Source organism: Rhinolophus hipposideros, assembly GCF_964194185.1.
Source record: "Rhinolophus hipposideros genome assembly, chromosome: 2".
Classification (NCBI taxonomy): domain Eukaryota; kingdom Metazoa; phylum Chordata; class Mammalia; order Chiroptera; family Rhinolophidae; genus Rhinolophus; species Rhinolophus hipposideros.
Window position 1 is genome coordinate 11082089 of NC_138048.1, and position 21793 is coordinate 11103881.

A 21793-nucleotide genomic window follows, 5' to 3' on the forward strand; every position below is an offset into this window, starting at 1 on the left:
TTGAACAGTCTGTGGGTGCCTGCATCAGTCACAATACCACGTTGTGATACTGTTAATCTCCCATTGTAAGAGTAATTCCTTCTCAAGATCAAATGATAATGTTGCATGGGAATCTGTCTGTAAAAGAAGAAATTACACAAACAAGATGCTTCCAAACAACTAAAAACAAAACACGCAGACCTTGCAAAAAAAAGAAAATAAAAAAAGGCCATTCAAAAAGATCCACTCAGAATTATAAAAAAAAAAAAAGACAAGCTGGGAGAAAAAAAAAAAGTGCGTTTAATTTATCTCATCATTTCCCCAACTACTACAGAGAAACAGCACTTTTCTACAGTAAGAAATTAACCTTAAAAAAAAAAAAATCTAAGACATTCTGTTTTCTATTTTGCTAGAACACATTTTCTTTATTTTTGTATAGTATTTACTCTAAATATTGATTTCATCAAATAATTTTTAGAATATTTTAAAATACTTGTATTTTATATATTTTTGTGTTTTATAGGTCTGTACATTTTTACTTGGAATATATTAAATATTTAGTACTGGCCAATTTTGTTTTAAATTTTAAGAATTCCAAAAAAAAAAAAATCTAATAAATACTCTATTATTGGTAGTACCATTTCAGGATATATACGTGAGTATACTCACATATCTATAGATTAGTGTTATTTTGCTCAAATAGGAAATTACTAGAGTTCATTTTATTCATAGCTTTAGTGAATTGGTTTGGGTTACTTGCTGGTTTCAGAGCTTTTCCAGCTTCCTGCCAAGAAGTGTCAAGCCCAATCAAAGTAGGCAGGATAGGCAGAGGGAGAGTGAGCCGAATCATCTCATTTACCTTGAAAAAGGTATGCATAGTTATATGCACAGGTGGTTGGTCCCCTAACCCCCGTGTTGTTCAAGGGTCAACTGTATGTATACAGTCGTGTCTGGCAAAGGGGTAAACTAAATTGTTACCCATGGTTAGTAATAAAATACAGTTTAATAAAAATGCACTAACCTGTTGAAGACTCTGACTCCCGCAATTTCTGAGATGCTAAAAGTTTTTCCTGCAAAGCTTTCTGGGCAAGTTGTGCATCCCATTCTTCTAGTTCTTTTTCAAATCGCTGGTTGTCTTCCTCAACAAAATCTCTTAAATCTGGTGGTAATGTTTCTACTCCAACCAGGGCCTGCCCAGTTTCTTTATTAAACTCCTCTGCAAATCATATTTCAAAAACTAATATAAAATTATGGACTAAAGGCAAAATGCAAAGTTCAAAATAGAATGCATTTCAAATATGAATTACTACAATTTAGCAAATCAATGTTACCTAAAAATTAAAACTCAAACAAATGCTAAGAAAAGCAATGATGCAAATATTTGATAATGTATAAGTAATGTTTTCAGCTTTTATATTTAATCTGAAGAGTAAAAAATGAAACAGACATAGAGCCAAAATTGTTACGCAAATACTGACATAGTACTACTTATTCTATTTTAAGAAAATACCAGATGTTTGATTATTCATGAAGTAAAACCTATCACAAAATGAGACATAACTCATAACCTTATTAAGCTCAAAATAGAACTACAATTCTTTTTTCATCTGAAGCAGTTAAGTATAGCAATATATTTATATGTAATTTGAAAACTAATCAACATAGCAAGATTTTTAAAAAATATTGCATAAATGTTATTTAAAAGAGTTACTCAACTTCTACTCCACACACACAAAATAAATTTTAGCTTTCAGTCATAAGTGGACTGCCTAGGCTAGTTTTGCTGAATGGTTTAAACAAAAGGAAAGTTGATTTTATCAGTTTCAATAAACCTTTATTGTTTTCTATATGTAAAGCCTATATTAGAATATGAAACATAAAAAGACTAAGACATAGTATGACATAGTGCCACTTCAGAGTGAAGTGGGAAAGACAAGTCAACATACAATTCCAATACTCAATAAGTGCCCGATAGAGGAATGCTATGAGAACATAAGGAGGGTTACTATCTGGCAGACAAAGAAAACTTGGCAGAGCAGATGACACCTAAATTCAATCTTGACAGATGAGCAGAAATTAGGCCAAAGAAATACGAACATAACTGGCAAAAAATAAAAATAAAAAGCATAAGCACATATAGATATAAATGTGTGAAATAATTTGGTGTGAGCAGAATACAGCAAGAAGCTCAAATATCAATAAAGTTTGAAACGGACAATGGTCAGTCAGAAACAGAGCTGGAGAGACAGGCAGAGGTCAAAAAATGGAGAATGCCAGGCAAAGGAGCTTGAATACGAGTCAATGTGTGATGTAGTCATTAAAGAATTTTAAGCAAGAAGAAACACGTCGCATTTACATTTTATAAGTTACTAAATAATTAACTTTGAATACAAAATTTATTCCTGTTCTCAGCCCCATATACTTTTCAATCCCAATTTACTCACAACAACCCAGTAGCACTTCCTAACTATATCCATCACTCTCTGGATGAATTACACTTAACTAATCACGCCAGAGACCAGAGTCACATAAAAGGACTACTTATTTAAAAATCTACACCACCCTATATATTTCAAATTCTTACCTTGTATTAAGAATTGTGCCTTATCATTTATGTACATTAAACAGTATGCACTGGCATTTCTATAACCACCAAAAGAGTCTCTCACTAGCTCTTCCCATGATGATTTTGTCACGGCAATATCATTGTACTTCATCCACCTGTTTTCATGGTGATCAAAAATGTATGCCCAGTAGTGCCCGGCATTAGCTTGGCCTTCATGAACTAAAACAGCATGTAAGCGATACGGAACCTAAATGTGAAAACAGAAGAGTTAAACAGCAGTCAAGCAGTCTATTATACCATATTCCATGAAACCCACAAACTATCTGGCTGGAAGATACCATAGGAGCATATACTTTCTAACAAGAGAAAACTGGTTGAGATTAAAAGTTTGAAGAAAAATAAACTATAAGATAATAAAAGGAGGGGAAATAAATACGCTGAAGACATGGATAGCAGACAGGTGTGTAAATAAGATGATTTTCAAAACTCTGAAAATGTATTTGTATGCATGTATTTGTTGACCAATTTCAGTTATTTCTTTCAAATAAAAAACTTATGATGAACACTTTTATTTATAGTAACAATTTTTCTAAATCTTCACAATTATAAATTGATGGTTGAGTTTAACAAAATGACTTATGTAATGTATACCAGAACTTAAAATATAATTGAGCTCTATACTTTCTCCCATAATCTTAGTAAACAACCTTTTAATTTCTCCCATATAATATTTTATCTTTAAATATTAAGGTGTCTTGGAAAATTGTGAAACATCCTATTGTAAAATAATAAGAGTAAGCAATACAGTATAAAAATATAACTGAATGGGGGGAATATTAATATGGCTTAAGTGCAGCAATTTAATAACACAACATGTAAGGAAAATTAGGTTAAGATAAATAAAGATAAATAAAAATATGTAAATGATTCTGATAATGTTTACTAGCTCAAAATTTAACTTACTTGGATCATAGATTTGTCAGAGTACATTAATTCAATTGTTCGATGAATTCTGGATATGCTTTCCTGTAAATCTAAGAATAGATGTCATTTAATGATTACCATCAAGTATGTTTTACTGAGACTTATAAGGTAGGGACTAAAGGTTTTCTTCCCAATATGTTAGAAGAATAAGGAAAGTTCCCTAAAACTGTTCTTAAAACATACTATTTGGAGTCTGTATAAAAAGAAACATAGATCTCTTTAATAAAAGATATAGCATAAATACATAACTAAAAAACAAACAAACATAGTTCATTTAGAAAATGTGCAGAACCAATAAAACTTAACTTTGTTCAAATCTATAAAGGCAGGCTTCAATCAAAATTAAAGCTAAACCCCCTTATACATTTACATAAAACAGAAAAACTAGAATAAAATAAGTTCACATATCATATACCCCGGGGATGCCAAAAAATAATGTATACCCATGACTTATATTCATCTTTTGTTATCAGTATATATTGAGTATTTCAATTTTAATACAGTTTTTTCCTTTCTTAAAATGTATACACATTTTTTTGGCACCCTCTTTATGTATATGTAATTGAATAAAAATTCACTATAATCACCAATGGAAATAAAATTATGAGACTCCCATAACTCATTATTTCTACTTCCACTAGAAATCTACCCTTTGTTACAAAATTATTCAGAGTCACAGGTATTCATAACTATATTGTCTATAATAATTTAAAAAACTGGAGACAACCTAAATATCTGTCAATAGGGAAATGGTTAAATTATAGTGTAACGGTATAACCACACTATACTGTGAATTTGTTGAAAAAAATCAGGAATGATGAATGACTAAAAGAAAGTATTAGTAACTTTAGAGTGGGGAATGGCCTTCCTAAGCCTGAGACAAAAATCAAGTAACCATAAAAGAAAAAGATAAGACTCCCTTCCCAAACATAAGAAAATCTACATTATAAAAATGAAACAAAAACAAACATAAAAGAAGTCAAATAAGAAAGACAAACAGGGAAAATAGTATTTGCAGCATACACTATAGGAAACAGGATAATACCAATAACGTTAGTTTCTATTAAACAATAAAAGAAAGACAAATGTTCAATATAAAAAAATGAGTACATGTCACAAACAATAAATTTATAGAAAAATAAAACTACACTCCTAATTAAGGAATACTGAAATACCACTTTCTTTCAATTATCACACTACCACAGACTAAAAAATGCCCAAGGCTCAGGAGGATGCTGAGATGGGCTCTGTCATACAGTTTGTGGGAATGTAAATGTGTTCAATGTTTTGCGGGGACAATTTTAAAACAGCCAAATTTAAATATATACACTTTGGACCAGAAATGGCGCTTTAAAAAATATACCATCCTCACAAAAGTGTGTAAATATGTATGCAGAAGACCAGCCCTATTTTCAGTGAGTATCAATATAGAAATCAAATAAATTACATCATATTAATATGTTACAATATTAATCAATTGCTTAAAAAATAATGTTACCAGCTAATATCAACAGGGATGAAAGAGAGGAAACAAATATTCCCAGAAAATTCTTCTTATCTGCTCCAGGTTATATTATCAGTCCAAAACCTTAACACGTGAATGTCTCAAGTTCCTCAAACTTACAATGGCCCTAAGGGGACTCACACACTCCTACTTCCTGCCCCCACACCAGGCTGCCAATTTCCAAACTCTTCAGTGATTCCTACCATTATGAATGACTAAGGGAACCATCCTACATTCCTCCCTCTCTTGTCCATGACTTACACCTGTCAGTTGTCTCCAAAGAGTATTTTAAATCCGTTTGTTTCTTTCCTCCCTCGGTGCTACCTAAATGTCAAAAGTTTCCTCGCTTCCCCTGTTATAAATTTTACACAACTAATACAATCTGCCAAGTTCAGTAGAAGATTATCCCAAACCTAGCACAGTGTCCAGGAAATACTATGTGCTTAATTAATGTGCGCTAATGAATTTAAATAGAAAAAAATTCCCTTATATATAAAATATAATAAGAAATATTTACAGTTACTAATGCTAATTGTCACAGAACTGCTCTTTACATGTTGTCTGTTAAGCATCGAGTTGGGCATCTAATATCCAACAATCGATATTATTTAATATAGTTCCAATCTTTTGGTACAAAACAGTAGTGATTTTTAAATTTAAATTTAAATTTTTAATTTTAAAAATCCTAGGTTTTCCTTTTTCATAGATCAATAAAATTGGGAGACGATAATAGGGTATTACATTTTTGACATGTAAGAAAAAATTGTGATAAAATCTACCACAAAATGTTAACATCACTTCATTTTAAAAAAGGACATTTTAACAATAGTAAAGTGGGAAGGACATAATTTCAGAATAAAGGAGAGAGCCTTCCAAGAAAGGACAGATGGCAACTTAACACCAACACACATATGCACACATACCCCCCAGAGCACTGTCCTTATTTTTCTTATTTTGCTACATGCCAGTTAAAACTACTTACAAGCTGGCACTGAGCTCAGAGATCGTATTTGGAAATCTCATTAGATCAGAGTGAAAATTAAAATTCACAGATCTATTTTTTAAGCCTAAAGAAAAATTTTTATCACTTGAGCTTCACAGTGTAAACATCAGGTGCTTGTGAGCACATACTTTCTATGTACACAATATGCTGCTGTGTGATGTTTCACCCATGGAGTACACCAGTTTGTATACTGGTATACTGTGAATACCAGTTTGATATAAATCTAGAGCACTAAACTAGAAAATCAGACCATTTGCTATGACATTAATCAGCTAAGTAATCCAGGGAAAATATTTCGGTCTCGCTGAACCTGATATTAAGATCATAAAAATGGGAAGCCAGACTAGTTCATCTTTCAGAAAACCATTCCTAGAAGAAAAATACTTTAAATATTTACATATGAAATCCAGAGGCGATTTCCTTTCCCAATTTTAAGTTTCTATGTAGCCATCTGAGGCAACAGTAAGTAGGTTATGAGAAGCTTCTTACCTCTGGTGTCATTTTCTATTTCTGTCCTCCAGCGATGTAAACAGCTTTCTAGCACAGCAAGTTCTTCTTCTGTTATGTGCCTCGGTGCTGGGTGCATGGGCAAATCTGGAGGTACCCGAGACTGAGTGAATGGTTTGTGGATTACCGATCGGGATGAAATGGCAGCTACTGAGGCAGGTGACGTGCTTGGCAGTTCTGAAGGAGGAGCTCCCTGTGGTTCTGTTGTGCTGTATTTTTAAAGTATAAAACATTGTTAAACTTTCCAAACTGAAGCTCTGGGCAAAGACTGTGCCAAACACATAGCATTAAATTGGCTTATAATCTCAAAAGGAAAAGGTCTTACAAAAAAAAAAGAAACATGTAGATTAATCTAATGTCTTAATCAGACTCTTAACATCTGAGGACTACATTATTGTAAGGATGAAACTGTAGCATTATAGTAGAAATGGCTTGATCATATTTACTAAAAAAAATCTTATGTGTACCAAAATTATAAAGACCTTCCCTTGCTAATACTTACCAGCTTACACTACAGAAGAAAATTCTAATTTAACAGTATTATTTTCATGAGTAAAAGGTTGAAACATATAACACACCGAAACAACTTAAAGTATAATTCTGGACAGAAAACAATATGATGAAAAATGCAATCTACAAAAATAAAATCGGTTGAGACATGAAATAAGAAAGCACCCAGAAGACATACAATCTTCTAAGTGAATCTAATCTTTATAGAGTTCATTAAAATCACCCACAACGTGCATCTTATAAACCTTCGTTAAAGGGTATCAATACATTGTTATGTAATATAGGTAACACAGCTGTCTCTTGTATCAAAAACACTTTTTACCTTGGTAACGCCTGTGATGGTATGGAACCACTAGGTGAGGAACTAGCGTCAATATCATCAACAGGAGAAGTGCAAACAGGTTTACTGGAGGCAAATTCCAATGCATACTGTAGAACATCTACCAACGGGAATCGTTTGGGACCCGAGCCATAGCTTAAATATCTGTTAACCATAAAATGTATGAATGCTTTTATTTGTATATAAAGCAATATTTTAAAAAACAATTTTTATAAATCATGATAAAAACACTTCAATGAATCATCTTCGAGTGAAATTAATTTTGCTTACTAATGAAAACAGTAGGACTGAATATACATTCAAGAAATAGTCTCCAAAGACAGGAAATCAAAGTTGATTAAGACTGACTGTGTATACAAATTGTTATAAATTTTAAATGCTGCTCTTAAGTTGTAACCCAACAGGAAAATGAAGTGACAGTTCAATCTCCTGAGACTTTATTTTTAGATCTGTCATGTGGTCTCAAGATCAAGATGGTGACTAGTATTCTCCTACTTTTTACCTCTGTTTGTTTTTCAGTATGATTACTGACACTTTTTAGGAATAATAATTATTGAAATATGATGTATTATTTTTGTATAAAAAGTTTTAGGGTATTAATTTTAAAATTAACACTAAAATAAGGGAATGCAGATTAGGTTAGAGGTTGCAAACTGGGCCACATTTCATTCAGCCTGTGCACTTTTGTCTGAACTACAGAATATTGACAGTCTAGATTTCGGCTTCTTTTGGAAACATTCTGAAGCCCTAGACAATAGTGAGATGACATTCATCATGAGACCACCCACTAGTCAGATGGTAGCCACTCCACAGGGATGTGCTCTCTCGGCAACCCTTGTCCACCACGTATATTTGACTTGCTTCCCTTCTTTATAAAGCCTCCATGAGGCCCTGGGAGGGATGTGAGTTTGTGTCTTCTGTGCTAAAGAGGAAAGTCAGTCACTGTCTGTTTTAATGGAATCTCAAGAGTAATAATTAGTCTCATGAAAGAAGAAAACTCAACTGTAGATTAATTTAACTTTGTATTTATTTTCAGCACCATAAGCATTACCTGTCGATGGTGAGAATAACTAATTTTAAACAGTACAGTAATCTTACAATGCCAACTATAAATTATTTTAAGTTTCTAAGAGATCTCAAAACTAAACTATATAAGCAAAAATTATCAATTCACAATGATTATCTACTCCTAGAATCATAAATTACTCAAGGTGAATTTAAGAAGCAAGATTCTAGATAGTCACTAAAATATGAATCCCTATAGATAGCTAACAGTGCTGTAAAAGTTACAATACCTCTCTAATCGTTGTTGTAATACTGTGAGATAATCTTTTAGTCTCTTGATCTCTTCTCTCTTAATTCTTGTTATTTCTCTGTTTCTGTGCATGTATCTATCAGGGAAAGACAAACAGCAATCATAGTATTTCTAAATATCACGGAAGTAGATACAATACTAAGTCAAGACAATACCACAAAAGATCCATTTGTTCAAATTTCATAATAAAATACCAAGAGAGTACAACATAGTATTTTTGAAAATTCTGACAGAATTATAATGCAAAGTAATTTTTTAAAACTTCCTTATTACATTATTCCCAGTAACTATACCTTTCTAAATAGAAAAAGACTTCCATTTTCCTTGACCAGTGCTATTAGATATATTATACAAAAAATAAATATTAATTCTAAGCAACATTCTTCTCTAAAAACAACAATAATTCTTCACCTGGTTACTAAACTGTTTCAAAACTAAGTCATGCTGTAAACCATACCTGTCCAGATATAAAACTTGAGGAAATTCTAATTTGTTATGAATTTTTTCTGGTCTTCCCAATGCCTGATTAAATTCAAATCTTGACAATTCAAATGTTAACACAGGTGGTAGTTCGGTAAACCAATGCTGAAAGAGAACAACAAGAAAAACTTTAACACCACCTTTCTGTTTTCTCTATTCCAATTTTAGGTGCAGGATATTACAACTGGCATTTTCATATCTATCATCACAATGCTGACATCACAAATAACTGACTGAGTATGCAATTTAGTTAAAACTCAACCTCTTCTTAAAAATTTTCCACACCTCTTGAAAATTCCAAGGATAAGGATAACACACAACCAGGAAAGAGAAAAATCTTCTAATGACTCTCCTCCCATGATAATTGTTCAAATTAGAATTTCTAGCCCAAAGAGAAAGCCACATCTTAGTAGCTCAAATTTATGTCACTAGTACTACTATGAATGGTACATATACTTATTATAATCAACCACACTGTCAAAAACCTGTGACAAAGTAACTTGTAAGTTATAGTACACAAAGGAAAAAAGATTTATAGCATAAATGATCACAATAGCATGCTAAAATCTAGAAATTGATACTTTCCTGTTTTAAATATAATTTTCCTACTCGAATTTTGACTAATTCTAAGAAATTAGTCAAAGATACATCTAAGAAAAAGATGTATCACTAACACATATAGAGTTAACACTTACTGTAACTATATTTAAAATCATTTTAAATGACCTGTAGTTAAAGAATCAAATGCCTCACTGCTAAGAACCAACTCCTCAAACTCTGGTAACTTGTTCAGTTAAGCATTGAATACAACAAAACTTCAAAAGAAAATTACTTTCATAAAACAGATTGAAGTTTTACATGAACATTATTTACTTAAGAAAGAAAAATGAACAAACTTGTGAATTGACAAGTACAGAAATATAAAGGAATGTAACAAATATGTTTAAAGTGCTTATTATAAGCCTTGAAATATATGGCTTTTCGCTACTGTAAAAATAAATTGCTACGTACTACATTCTGTGTGATACTTTCAATTGCCAGAAACCCTATCACACAAATGTCAATAAGCTAAATGTACACTAATTTAAATTTAAACATCAAAAAAAGCAACAACGATGCACATTTAGCAAACTGGATTTAACGAAGATCTTGTAAGTTGCTACTTTTCTCTAATAAAGCAAATAAAGTAAATGGTTATTCAAAACTATTTCTCCCCAAATGCTCATGATTATCTGAATCGAGGTTTCTGAGTTGGATCATGGTTTATCTTTTACTAAAAGTTGAAGTTTAAGGAATTTGTTTCATTTTATATGGGTATGACCCAAAGTCGACTAGAGAAAAAAATCTACTATCAAAACATCTCTTAAGTTTTAAAATTTCTTGAGCAAATTTACTTATTTTGTTCTCACAGGGCCTTGGCAAGAATTTTAGTATTAATTCACACCTAAAATTCGTATTAAGAACTAAAACATACCCCATATATATCACAAAGAAAATTTTTGATGCCTTATTATATCATTACTACATTTTATGATAAACAAGCATATAAATAGATTTCAAAAATGAATACTTTCATATTTTATTGCAATACTTTAATGTCACTATTAAAATTAAACAGTTATATACTTTAATTCATGGGAACCTACAATTACCAGTGGAAATGAACTGACTCAAACTGGGGGCAGGCTTCTCTGTAGATCATGAAAAGTCCAGGAAACAGCTTTCATACCTTATGAAAAGATATTCATAATATGCTATGTAATATGTCTTTAATTGTGTGAATGAATTTCCTCTAACACTAGTGACAGTTTCTTACTACTACAGAAGTGGAAGGATTTCACTTTCTCCTTCTCAAGCTGATGGGGACAAGAGGAGACAGCCAGATACTTCCTAAATTCATTTTTTAAAATGTTATGGATATCTTTAGCTCTACAATTTTAGAATTTACAGCAGTATCTAATTAGAATATTAAATAATGTAAAACAATGAGACATTGCTTTCAAAATATTATTTTTCCATGAAACAAAAAACTATTTACTTCTTTAATCTACCAGGTACATAATGCTTATGAGACACAGGTCATTAAAGGTAAAAATGATGCTTATATCCTCCCTATCCCTAAATATATTTATTATTATCCCATTATATAATGGACCTAGAGGGGTAATAGGTTAATGCAATTAATGAATAAACAATGTAGATAATCAGCATTAGCAACTAAGGTATTCCTGAATTTACCATGACTATATATCTGACCTGATACCAGAAACATTTTCTAGTATATAGTCATTTTTATGAGTTATAACAGCTGATTTTTCTGTTAATATGTTTTAAATACCTTGCTTTTGTGAAATTACATGAATGCAGAGTAGTAATAAAAAAACAGAAAAACAGACGCGCCATTTCAAATTCCCCCTAGAACACCAAACAAAGCCAGGACGTATCCTAAGAATGAGAATCAAAGACTTCCTATTCCAATTCAAAAATTAGTTTCAGTCATTTAATTGTCTTTACTCATTTGCCCTTTCACTTTAAAAAATAAATTTCTGTTTTTGTTTGGGTTTTGGAGGCAAGAGGAGATGAGAATGCAGTTAGAATAAGAAACGGTTAATTACATCTTTTTTAAAAAAGCCCACAATTCAGACAAAAGCAATTCATTCTCAACGATACAAGAATCCAGTCCCTTTTTAGATAAACACAGAGATATCATCGCTTAATATTTATTAAGCACCTATTCAGGGAGAAAGACCTCAGGCACTTTTCTGATAACACCGAGACATTTCACTCATTCAGCGTATGACTATGTATTATGCGGTTTTATTTGCAGTTCCTGTACTCTCCACGCGGGATGCGGCACAGATGAAGACCCTAGCCTCATGCACGGAGCTGACCAACAGGCATCCGCGTAACGACGACTGACTCTGAGCACATGATCTGTTCTCTGCTTTCTATTATAGTAACACTGCCAGATGGATAAATACATAGATGGGTAGATGGACATACAGATGGAGCCGGAGGCACAGAGTTGGGTGACCAGACAGACCAGTGAACACAAATAGGTTTATATTATTTTAAATTATTTATTTCTTCCATCTGACCTTCATGAAATTACACAGCAACTCACACAGAGTCTGCTGTTGTCTATTCAGGCATGGACAGATTACAACAACGTGTGATACAGGCAACAGCCGTCCATCTGGGTCCAACCGAACATCAGTGTTTTTCTTCTTTACTTCCAGGACTAGCATGCTGTGAAGACTAGTAAAAAGTCTAAAAAGACTCAACAATGTCCTAAAGGAATATTTTAACAGAAAACTTTGAGATACATTGTTTAAGTGACAACTTAACACTGGTTATAGACTATATTAACTGTGCAGGATTCACACATGGGTCTAAATTACCATCATTAAATTCAAACATATTTAGAGTATTCTTTGTCTCAGTTATGAGGCAGCTATACAAACGGAGCCTGCCTTAAATTGTGCTTTACACACTTTAAAAAAGACCAAGGGAGAAGGGGAATAAAGTAGATGCTACTCACCTCTTGGCCTGATTTTCCTGAATTCTCTGAATGTAAAGATTCGATTTCTCCTTCAATCATAGCAGCTTCTAGGCATTCATGGAGATCTTTGAAACCATTGACCTGGAGTGGATACTGACCAAACATTTCAGTATTTTCAAATTTTTTACCTATAGGAGGGAAAGTTAATTAAATTAATGTTCTTCAATGTGGCATCCTAGCTGCTAAACATACCGTTTCCCCGACAATAAGACCTTGTTGGACAATCAGCTCTAATGTGTCTTTTGGAGTAAAAATTAATATAAGACTCATATATTAATTATATTATACCCAGACTTATAGCAAAATAAGACTGGGTCTTATATTAATTTTTGCTCCAAAAGAAGCATTAGAACTGATTGTCTGGCTAGGTCTTATTTTCAGGGAATACACGGTATTATATGAGTTATCTCCTGAACCTGAAAACTGTAACTCTACGTTCCTGAGAGTAGTGAGTTAGTGTAATTTTCCTGATGGTTTACATACATACATATGTACATATGTATATTCACATCCAGTCACAAATATTCATCACATACCCATATATAGTACATACGTAATTATATAGACGTGTGTGTGTGTGTGTGTGTGTGTGTGTGTGTATTCTTTCAAAAAATACCTCCTCAGGGCAAGATACTGTGCTAAACACTGAGAATATGTATAGCAGTGAACAAAAGAGAGATGGTCCCTAAGCTGAGGAAGCTCTCAGCCTCTTCTGGAAGACATCATACACATTACGTACACATAATTGTTTACTATTCTAAGTGTTATAAAAGCTGTGATGTGATGGAATGTTGTAAGAAGGTATAAAGAAGGGAGCTAACCTATTCTTTAAGGCTAGAGGGGAGAACAGAGAAGACTTCTATAGCAGAATGACATTAGTTGAGATTTGAATAGTGAGGGGGAGTTAGCCAGGCCAGAGTTTCACGGAGCTACAGAGTATTCTTAGCCAAAAATAGCACAGGTAAATACTTTAAGGCTGCAACGAATGTGGCACGTTCGTTGAACTAAGAAGAGGACAGTAAAGCTAGGGGAAGCAATGGAGTGATAAATGGAGAAGTAATGGGTAGGTCAAAATCTATAATCCAACAGCCCTTGTTAAGAATTTTTTTTTTTCAGTATGCTTTGAATATAATAAAAAATCACTGAATAGTTAAACCTAAGACTAGTAGGAACAGGTTTATATCTTTGAAACATCCTTATGGCTTCTGTTAAGTGGGTGGTAGAGTGTTAGGAGACTATTACAGAATCCATCTAGAAATAAAGGAAGCTTGGTAAAGGGTATTAATAGTAAAAGTGTACAAAAAGATTAATTTAAATATTCACACATTTATACACATATACAAGAGGGAGGAGGACCAGTAAGACTTGATTGGCTGGCTTGTAGACCGGATAGGGGTAGACTAGTAGGAAAGGTATCAAGATTGATATTAGAAAACATCAACAGATTGCTATTTATGTACTGCAAGGGGCCCACTGAAGGAAGCGTAAAAGATTTTTTCCCTTTTGTTGTAAGGCAGTAGTGGCAATCATCGTTTTAGAATGGCCCATGAAATCTTAAGTTGAGAAGATACTTGGATATATGAGTCTGTAACTAAGATGAATCTTCTGGTCTGAGGCTATAAATTAGAGAATTGCTGGGTTACTGACAACAGGAAACCAAGGGAGTAAATGAGACTGCCTAGGGAATTAGCAAACAGAAAAAGGAAGAGGGCCTAAGCTGAGTCCCAAGTTTCTTCTACTTTTAGATATAAGAAGAAGAGACTATAAATATAACTTCTAAAATGTACCCACAGAGGCATAAAAGAAAACCCAAGAAACTCTGGTGCCATAAAAGCCAGAGAACTGTTTTTAAGAAAATAGGAAAAAGGAGGAGGAAGAGTAAATAGAAAACTGAGAAGGCTCCAATCAACTTGAACTCATGTAGGAAATCAATAACTTAAAAAAAACTATTTTTAGAAGAGGTCTGGAGCCAGAAGCAAAAGTGGGATAGTTTGAATACATGGGGAGTTAGCAGGTAAAAACAAACTTCTTTCTGTAAAGGGGCTGAACTCTGAATAAGATTAACTGAAAAAGAGTGAGTGAAGGGATAAGTTTTTTTTTTAAGATATGAGATACTAGCCCATGTTTAAATACTAATGAGGAAGACACATTAAAGAGGAAGAAGCTGAATATACAAAACAACAACCCAACACCCACCAGATCATGCATACAGTAAGGTCTGAGTGAGAGCATGAGGGAATGAGACTCTGAGCACATATAAAGAAGAACCTTTGATATAAGACTAAATAATTCCTTTATTATCTGGAGGGACAAATAAAAATAACGTAGTGCAATTAGAAATGGATCAAAATTGCGAAGCCTGAAGCTCATATATTTGATAAAATCATTTTTAATAGCTATAATACAGTATTACAAACACAAAGTTAGATTCGGAGCTTTAGACAGGATCCATGGTTAGGTTCCATCAACTTCATGGTAAATCCATGAAATCTGAGGTAAGGTATTTCTCAGACAATGAAGAGACAAAGAAGTTAGATTGGAAGTAGAAAATATGGAAATTGTTAATGCAGAAAGTGGGATAGACAGCAGTGATTAAAGAAAAGAAGGGTGACTGGCAGATAGGGTTACAGAATTGGGACTAGTGAAACTTAGTATCTACTACAAAGCCTTGATCCCTTGTAGTTAGCCCATTTGAGTGACTTTCCCCAGCAATTCAGGTACTCAACACATGCAGAGAGAAAATGAATAGCTCAATGAAGGTCTGAGACTAGCTGGAGAGATGGTGCCAGCAGGGAATGAGGGAAAGGGAGCTTTAGATATTTATAAGAATAATTATAATGGACAAGAAAGGAAGTGAAGAAAAGGGCTGCGAGGAACTAAATGGAGGGCTCAACGGAAAAGTTGAGGAACTTTTGCAATGAGGGTACTTCAGTAAACAAACCGAAAATCATCCCCACATGGGAGTCACTGGTCTAAAAGAAAGTATTAGGAAGATATATGTTAAGTGATAAGAAAGTGCTCTAAAATAAACTATTTTTACTGAAGCAAACACATAGATCACGTGGAAATGTATTAAAATCACATTTATGTAGCACAACTTTTGAAACAACTTACTAATACCAACCAAGTACAAAGACATCAACACTGATTGACATATGAAATATTTTACTAACAATCACTTTCAAGAATTAAGATAAAACAGGTAGAAATGCTCATGAAGGGTATTAAAAGTAGTGCCCGGTAACAACCCCATTAGAGCTACTCTACTGCTTCAGATACAGTGCTCTACTTCATAGAAAAATCAGTATGACAGTATGGACATTCCAAATTGGAATTTAATGTACTACATAAAAATATTCCACTATTATAAAATGAATATGTAGCATTTGAGGTAAACAAGGATATACTGACACCTCAATATAACCTTTTAAATGCCTGAGACCAAATCCTTAGTCTCTGCCTTTTTCCAAATTCCAAACTATAAAAGCATATTCAAACAAAACTTCATGGGAATCCCTTACTTACGATTCTGAAGAAAAACCAATTTTCCATATTTTATACTTTGGGTGAACTTTCAAAAGTTGATGCATTGGGCCATTCAGAAAAAATAAGTGTTCAAAATGTATGTTCTGGAACTTAGTAATATTATTTGAAGTGTATCTACTGAGTCAGTTCCCTTCGCTTGTTAGAAAAATCGAAGAGCAGGTGGTTAGGCCCAAATTTTAAGTAACAGGCATTTAGGGTAGATGGGAATAGTATCATTCTTAACTGATTTTTAAAGAGATAAGCGTATAACTCTTTCTTGAAAACTCGATGTCTAAAGAATTTTATAACAACACCAAAACCCCAATACCCTGACTATGCTAAATTGCTAGATGCAACCTTTCAAATTCATAGATTTGAAATCCTAAAAACACAGTGACCATCATACCAAACCCTGTATTCAATTCTAGTACTATTTTCAAAAGATCTATCAGTTGCCCCCTTAATCTCTGCACCCCAACAAGTCACAGAATTACAGAGGCCTTCCCAGAGAAAGGACAGCAGGATCATGTTAACTAAGTATCAATCAGCATGTGGTAATGCATGCACTCTATACCTTCGTTTTCATTCACTCAAGTCTGTGCTTTCTATATAAATGATTAGTAGTAGCAATGCAACAGGAACCACAGATAGAGCAAGTCAAACTAAAATTAAAAACCATTCAACAAATAGTTACTATCAAGACAAAGGAGCTAACAGGCAGTATCTTTGATTGTAATAAAAAGTAAATGTGTAACTGTACCTTCAAGTACTCCAACAGCTAGGAATCTTCCATAGAACAACTCTACCATGGGGTTCTTTGGCTTCTCTTCATCCCTAAGGCATGTTAAAAAACATAAATGTGGTTATAATTTTTGAATCTGTAAATAATAGAGAAAACATTAAATGAACAATAATATATGTCAAAACGATAACGTTATGTGGTTATCATGCGCTCAGGTCTGGTATTTAGTGTTACCTTCGGCAAGGTATTTAAATTTACTGTTCCATTTCTTCCCCTGCCAACTGAAGATAATGGTAATTGAACTCACAAGGCTACTTTAATGGTTCAAATGAGTTACTATGAGGGACGACTTTGCAAGAGGACCTGACACAGTCTGTGCTCATGAAGTGCCTGATCTTCCTATTATCATTATATATTTCAATCTTGGACTTTAGTCTGTACACCTCATGCTTATCTGGACTTGTTGGGAAGGGAAAAGCTATTCTTGGATGCCTTGTCCACCTTCTGAGTTGGAGGATTCCACCAGCGTTACTGTCCTGTCGGAATATGTGGTCTTGACCTATGGTTGTGCACCCTGGTTCCTCTCTTGTAAAAGCTCATGTTCCTTGGACCTTTAGGGTTGTAACACCAAAAATGTATTGCTCATTTTCCTTCAGGTGCAAACAATGTCTGTATCCCAATCTATGACACTGAGTCTCTTTGAAGTTCTCTCAGTAATTCTCTGAATATTTTACCCCGAAACCCCTACTTCCTCCTATCAAATCTATCCCAATTTTCTGTAAGGACTCCATACAGTACCGTATCTTCAGCACACAACTCCCCATTGGCGTTTTTATCTGTAACTTAGAAGAGTGACCCTTGATTGTTTCCTGAAACCTTGCTTCTTCTGAAGGAGTCATTTTATTCTGATTTTGGAGATCTTGCTTATTATTTATTTACTTTTTGTTAATTTTCTCTAGGTCTTAGTCACCTCTTTTGATCTAGTAACTAACAAATTATCTCCCCCTTTTCTGAAACTGTTTTAAAAGAAGCTAGAACTTTTCCATTTCACTGAAATCTGAAGTCTTAACATGAAATTTCATTTCCCTCTCCTCATTGAATCTAAGGAAAAGAACTAGGCAATAAGGGATTAATCCTTGCAGGGATCATTGTTTAGATCTTTTTGGCTAGATTCCGATCTTATAGTGGAAATATAAAGCTACCCAGCATGTGTGGCCACAAATTCCAAACAGGTTGTCAATAATACAGAGGTAACATTTGGGTTCCCACAGGTCTGTCTCAATTCCTATTTCTCTATTAACACTGAATGCATAAGAGGAAAAAAATAAGTGCTATTTATAGATCTTCTAAAACCCCATCATTAAATTTCATGGTAACTTACGTCTCCTCTTCAGCTTTCATTTGGAAGGCATCTTCTAACCAATCTAGTAATTTGTGTGTAAACTCACTCACGTCTTGCTGTGGAAAGAAAAAAATTTTGTTGATATTTAAGTCCACAAAAAAAGATACTAAATATTGCAACCTAAAATTTACAGCCAGACATTCACTTCTTACAAAGGTATCATAAGAAATGTTTCACACCAAATGCAAGAAATATTTATAACTCAACCAGAGTATAATATCAGTATTTGAGGAAAACAAACATTATGATGCTAATCACTGTGATTGGGTTTCACTTTAGGAATAAAAATAAAAAATACATACATATATATTTATATATATAATACATATAATTATTTTATAGGCCTGACAATTAAGTTCATGAACTTGTTGCAATGATGTTGCTAACTTTTTTTGATATCAGAGGGATTACTCATTATGAATTTGTACTGACTGGACAAACGGTTAACCAAGTTTACTATTTGGAAGTGCTGAAAAGGCTGTGTGAAAAAGTTAGATGAAAACGACCAGAACTTTTCGCCAACAATTCATGGCTCTGGCATCACAATGTACCAGCTCACACAGCACTGTCAATGAGGGAGTTTTTTAGCCAGTAAACAAATAACTGTATTGGAACACCCTCCCTACTCACCTGTTCTGGCCCCCAATGACTTCTTTCTTTACCCAAAGATAAAGGAAATATTGAAAGGAAGACATTTTGATGACATTCAGGACATCAAGGGTAATATGATAACAGCTCTGATGGCCATTCCAGAAAGAGTTCCAAAATTGCTTTGAAGGGTGGAATAGGCACTGCGTCAGTGCATAGCTTCCCAAGGGGAGTACTTCGAAGGTAACCATAGTGATATTCAGCAATGAGGTACACAGCATGTTTTCTAGGATGAGTTCGCGGACTTAATTGTCATACCTTCGTGTGCGTGTGCACGCGCAAAAGTTGAAACTTACAGAAGAATTATTACTCCCCCCAAAAGCTCTGTAATAAATCTTTATAAGATGAAGTTCTTCATATTAAAGAATTATTACTGGCCTCTCTTTTAAAAGGAAGATATGCTTTTCTTAATTTAACTTTTATGCACAACTTTTTAAAGCCATATCCACTGTAAGATGTATGCTACACTTAAGATGAGTCCAATCACTGACTCCCCATCTCATGAACTTCAAACTGATCCTCCATTCAGAACCAGCACACCCACCGCCTTTTGTCATCCCTTCCTTAGGTTCTGGCTCCCCTACCCTACCAGAAAAACGGAAGAGGCAATAGTAGTTGTATTTACCAACTATCATAATTATTTCAATAATGTGAGTTGGAACGTAGAAAATTTGTTCATATAGAACCTAGGGGGGAAAAATAACTCAGTCCTACTAAGACTACCCATCAAAGACAGATGAATTACTGAAAAACGGTTTGTCTTTATCAAAATAAGCCCTAAGTATAAAACAAACTTACTATCATTTATTTTTCCATCTACAAGTTGTGTAAAGGGCATCTCGGCCATCTTACTCACCTTTAAAACGTTGAAACTAAGGTCTGGGAAGCTTTAACTAAATGACTCCAAAGCCATTAGACAACTAAACTCAGCACAAAAATCCAGTTATAAACATTCACACTATCTGCAGTAGGTTCAAATAGTGGCCTGACCAAATACATGTCCACCTGGAACCTCAGAATGTAACTTTTTTTGGAATAAGGGTCTTTGCAGATGTAATAAGGTAAGGATCTCAGGATGCGATTACCCTGGATTAGGATCCAATATTGAGTAGTCTCACAAGAAATGGGAAAGGAGCAAACACACACACACAAGGAAAAGGGACATGTGAAGTTGAACTGAAGACAGAGATAGGAGCTATGCTGCCACAAGCCCAGGAACACCAGGAACCAGCAGAAGATGGGGAGTGCAGGGGCAAGGAAGCTTCTCCCTCAGAGTCACTGGAGGGAGCACTGCCCTGCACACACCTTGGTTTTGAATTTCTGGCCTCTAGGACTACGAGGGAATCATTTTCTATTGTTTTGAAGTGACTTGCTTTGTATTGTTGCAGTTGTCCTAGCAAGCTGTATGTAACACCTTAAGACAACTTTCCAAACTTCTTTATAATTTTACTTATCCTGTAAGGTCATATCTAACGAGAAACAAAAAGGTTTCCTAGTTATCACAAAACTCTTCAGAAGAAATTAATCCCATCTTTTTAAGCAGTCAATATAAAATTTACAATTATAAAATAATTCTACCTGCTTTCATCAAGAGGAAAAAGATAAGGCCTTTATTATAACATTTTAATTTTAAATTGAAACAGTTATAAGTATGATTAAAATTGACAGTTATTATATCCCAAAAGGTATCCCCCAAAACCTGCATATTTCAAAATACATTTAGGAAGTATAAATTCACTTTTAAAAAAACATGATGCTTACTTCACTTATAGAATTATTCCCCTATGTCACTAATGTGTACTTCAGATTCAAGTGTCTAGGAATAGAAGATAATCAAACCTGTCTCTACCTCAGTTAATGTGCAACTATTTCAAAAGACCTTGCAGAGAGAAAAAAAATCAACAATGAGAATACCAGTTAGTCTGTGCTGCGAGCCCAGAGCAACGGCATTCACACATTTATAAGCATTATGGAGTCCACACCCGCCTTAACAGCTAATGTCTCCTGTCCACTGGCACAAAACTGAGAAGTCTATGCAGGTACCACCTGTGAGGTACCCAGTGAAGCGTGTGCTGCCTCACTTTTAAATGTGAAAAGATACCTAAAGATTACTATACATCTGTAGAAAGCTTCAGTACAAAAGAGGGTACTCAAGAAAATGTTAAAGAAAAAGCAACTCCAGAAGAAAAGATTAAGTCGAGGAACAGAAGTCTTTTTATAATTTAATTGTATATTCAACTCCCTGTAGCCACCAGAGAATACAGTACACATACTAAATAAGAAAACACTGCTATAAAAAAAATAAAAACGCACACTTAGAACCAGCAGGAGTGTCCTAAAATGGTGGTTTGGGATCATTTTTAGGAATATTATTTTTGACTTGTGTTAAAGGACTGTTGTAACAGATAAGACACTAAACATTAACAGGAACTGGAATATTGCTAGAAATTTAAAAAAAAACAAAAACACATGAAAACAACAAATAAAAGCAAATACTGAGATGAGCACCTTTTTGGTTCATGTATCTTTGCCATAAAAGGTAAATTTTTAAAAAGGCGCAGGGAAGGCAGTGGCAGAATCACACCTCTTTCCGACCTCTCCTACAAACAACGCCCACATATCTCCATAATGGACATACAGCCAATATCATGAAAACTACACTGCAAATGTAGTGGCTTTTCTGCATATTACTTCTTCATCGCCACCTCTTCCAATACTGCTGCCTT

General features: G+C 33.9%; 1 protein-coding gene across 3 annotated transcripts in view; it reads right to left on the minus strand.

Moving 5' to 3' along the window:
* The window catches only part of USP25 (ubiquitin specific peptidase 25), a 114665-nt gene that overhangs the window by 34478 nt on the left and 58394 nt on the right, over positions 1-21793 (minus strand). For all 3 annotated transcript variants that reach the window (XM_081062933.1, XM_081062935.1, XM_081062934.1), the window contains exons 8-17: positions 18399-18475; positions 17036-17109; positions 12730-12878; positions 9166-9293; positions 8689-8784; positions 7376-7537; positions 6526-6752; positions 3509-3579; positions 2564-2792; positions 1001-1195 (exon numbers count right to left, since the gene is read on the minus strand). In XM_081062933.1, the coding sequence (XP_080919059.1) occupies positions 1001-1195; positions 2564-2792; positions 3509-3579; positions 6526-6752; positions 7376-7537; positions 8689-8784; positions 9166-9293; positions 12730-12878; positions 17036-17109; positions 18399-18475 (1408 nt within the window). The remainder of the gene's footprint in view (positions 1-1000; positions 1196-2563; positions 2793-3508; positions 3580-6525; positions 6753-7375; positions 7538-8688; positions 8785-9165; positions 9294-12729; positions 12879-17035; positions 17110-18398; positions 18476-21793) is intronic.